The sequence below is a fragment of the Miscanthus floridulus genome, chromosome 1 (genome assembly GCF_019320115.1).
Source record: "Miscanthus floridulus cultivar M001 chromosome 1, ASM1932011v1, whole genome shotgun sequence".
Classification (NCBI taxonomy): domain Eukaryota; kingdom Viridiplantae; phylum Streptophyta; class Magnoliopsida; order Poales; family Poaceae; genus Miscanthus; species Miscanthus floridulus.
The window spans coordinates 82286200-82289521 of NC_089580.1; the positions used below are offsets into that span (position 1 = coordinate 82286200).

At 50.3% G+C, this 3322-nt stretch overlaps 1 protein-coding gene across 1 annotated transcript; it reads left to right on the plus strand.

Annotated features, from left to right (window-relative positions):
* The first annotated feature begins 1071 nt into the window (after positions 1–1071).
* On the plus strand, positions 1072–3016 carry LOC136488483 (UDP-glucosyltransferase UGT13248-like). The gene is made up of 2 exons (XM_066485408.1): positions 1072–1823; positions 1992–3016. The coding sequence occupies exons 1-2, from the start codon at positions 1149–1151 to the stop codon at positions 2721–2723; spliced, it is 1407 nt and encodes a 468-aa protein (XP_066341505.1). The 5' UTR covers positions 1072–1148; the 3' UTR covers positions 2724–3016.
* The last annotated feature ends 306 nt before the right edge of the window (positions 3017–3322 follow it).

Here is a 3322-nt window from a genome sequence, read left to right on the forward strand (position 1 = left end):
TTAGTTTGGAAGGTCAAGTAGTGCCTAGGAAGGATACCTTTCGATATTTAGGATCAATGCTACAGAGGGACGGGGATATTGATGAAGATGTTAGCCATAGAATCAAAACAGGGTGGATGACGTGGCGGCAAGCGTCTGGTGTCCTATGTGAAGAAAGGGTACCACAGAAGCTAAAAGGCAAGTTTTATAGGACGACGATTAGACCTGCTATGTTGTATAGTGCAGAATGTTGGCCTACGAAAAGACGACATGTTCAACAGCTAAGTGTCGCGGAAATGCGTATGTTGCGTTGGATTTGCGGTCATACAAGAAGGGATCGAGTTCGGAACGATGATATACGTGATAGATTAGGGGTAGCGCCAATTGAAGAAAAGCTTGTCCAACACCGGTTGAGATGGCTTGGACATGTGCAACGGAGACCTCCAGAGGCACCGGTGCGTAGTGGAATCCTAAGCAACGTAAAGAGAGGCAGAGGAAGACCGAAGTTAACTTGGATAGAGGCTAATAAAAGGAGACTTGAAAGGATGGAATATACCCAAAGACTTAGCCTTAGATAGGAGTGCTTGGAAGACAGCTATTCACGTGTCTGAACATTGATTGCTTCTGATGGGTTTCAACTCTAGCCTACCCTAACTTGTTTGGGACTTAAAGGCTTTGTTGTTGTTGTTGTTGTTGTTGTTGTTAAGTGTCCAAGGAAATACACTCGGCAAACATAAAAACACTCGGCAAATTTGAGGATTCCGGTAGTGGCGGCAGCAGCAACCAGACACACCCCAAAACTCCACTTGGGCTGCATTCCAGATGGGCCAAAACTGAACGGACAAATTTTCATGATTGAGAGCTCAGTAAACAATTTTGAAACAATATAGTACATTTTTATCTGCTACCTTAAATAATGCGCACAAGTCAGACCATATATTACTATAACATATCTTTGATTTTGTTTTTATTCCTCATTCTTGACACGTAACCTTTACCTAGTATATTTCCATCGACACTTTAGTTTTATTTACTTGTTCTCTGACCACTTTGGTGATCAACTTCTCCACCTGTAGCCGCATGTACATTTGACCAGGAGGCACGCACCACTAACAGTGAGCCGCAGCGCACCGCTCGCTAACAGAGGCAGCTAGACAGCGGACTGCGCCATGGCTGGATCCAAGAACGTGAGCGTTCGCGTGCTCCTGGTCTCGTACCCGGCCCAAGGCCACATCAACCCGCTCTTCCAGTTCGGCAAGCGGCTCGCCAGCCACCACGGCGTCGGGTGCACCCTAGCGGTGGCCCGCTCGGCCCTTGGTTCCAGCGTGCCGCCAGCGCAGCCGGGACACGGAGCGGTCCCCGTCGTCGCCATCTCCGATGGCTGCGACCTTGGCGGCTACGACGAGGTCGGCGACGTGCATGAGTACCTGGCACGGCTCGAGTCCGCCGGGTCGCGCACGCTGGACGAGCTCCTCGGCTCCGAGTCGTCCCGCGGCCGGCCCGTGCGCGTGGTGGTGTACGACGCGTTCCTGCTGTGGGTGCCCCGCGTGGCGCGGCAGCACGGCGCGTCGTGCGCGGCCTTCTTCACGCAGGCCTGCTCGGTGAACGTGGTGTACGACCACGCGTGGAGAGGCAAGGTGAAGCTGCCGGTGGACAAGGTCCTGGCGGAGCTGCCGGGCCTGCCCAAGGGGCTGCAGCTGGAACCGGCCGATTGCTCCTCGTTCCTGACGCAGCAGGACAGCTCCTCCACCTCCACCTATCTTGACCTCTTGTTGCAGCAGTGCCAGGGGCTCGAGGTTGCAGATCATGTCCTCATCAACTCCTTCTACGAACTGCAGACTGAGGTTCGCTCATTCGTATATATAATCCGAGTACTTGATTTTTGGAGGTTTGTTAATATGGTCTACTATATGTATGTTGAGTGTATGAGACCCAAAACATGCATCGATCATTGGCCGGCCGGCCGGCCGGCCGGAATAGTTATAAATAAAAATGATACTGAAATTTCACAGGAAGCGGAGTACATGGCTTCAAGGTGGGCTGCCAGGACGGTTGGTCCAACCCTGCCGTCAGCCTACCTTGACAACCGCATGCCGGACGATTCATCCTACAGTTTCAGCCTGCACGCTCCGATGGCGACGGAGTGCGACGCCTGGCTCGCCAACAGGCCAGCGCGCTCCGTTGTCTATGTCTCCTTTGGAAGCATCGCCGCGCCGGGTCCAGACCAGTTGGCTGAGATGGCCCAAGGCCTGTACAATAGCGGCAAGGCCTTTCTGTGGGTCGTCAGGGCCCCCGAAACGTCCAAGCTGCCAGAAAGCTTCGTCAGTAAGGTGAAGGAGAGTGAGGAGAGGGGCCTCATCGTGGCATGGAGCCCGCAGCTCGAGGTGCTAGCGCACGCCGCGGTTGGCTGCTTCCTGACACACTGTGGTTGGAACTCAACCATGGAAGGGTTAGGCATTGGAGTGCCAATGGTGGCCATGCCACAGTGGTCCGACCAGCCAATGAATGCCAAGTACATCGAGGATATATGGAGAGTTGGCGTTAGAGCACGGCCCGATGTGGGGGGAGTTGTCAGCAAGGATGAGGTGGAGAGGTGTGTGAGGGAAGTGATGGACGGGGAAAAGAGCAAGGAATACATGGAGAATGCAATCAACTGGAGGGAAAAAACTAAAAGGGCCATGAGTGAAGGTGGCAGTTCGGACAGGAACATTAGAGAGTTCCTTGGCAAATTTGGGTGGAATTGATATGCATGGTGGTCTTATCATCCCATGAAAATCTCATAAACCGCACATTGGCTGCATGTGTGTTAATTTATATCTACCGCCGTACCATGCTTAAGGCGTTAATCCATGCATTCCCTCGTTATTCTATTCTATTTCTTTTTGGTGTTTCCTGTCCATGCAGGTTAGTACTTCAGTAGTAGTAGTATTAGCAGTAGTGTGTGTATATACACACACTACCTTAATAAAGATAGCGTATAATTTGTAATGAAGGATCCTTGATGTATCACCCTGTTCGTTTATGCTGAAATTTAGCTTATGCTTATGCTTATGCTGAAATGTTGTGCACTATCACATGGCTGAAAAGTAGTGCTGATTAAGGAACGATTGATATGTACCGTCCAGCTCTTCAACTTTGTTGCATCTTATTCAATTTTCTTTTGCATCCATGTTCTTTTTTTTCTCTTATTATGTCCATCTCGTTCTTGTGCAGAATTTGTGAAAATGGCTCTCTGGCAACGTACAAACCAAAATTATCCGATTAGACCAAACAATCTCATAAAACATACATTGATTGTGTGCTCATATATATCTCTAGGATACAATGCTGGAGATAGCTATGG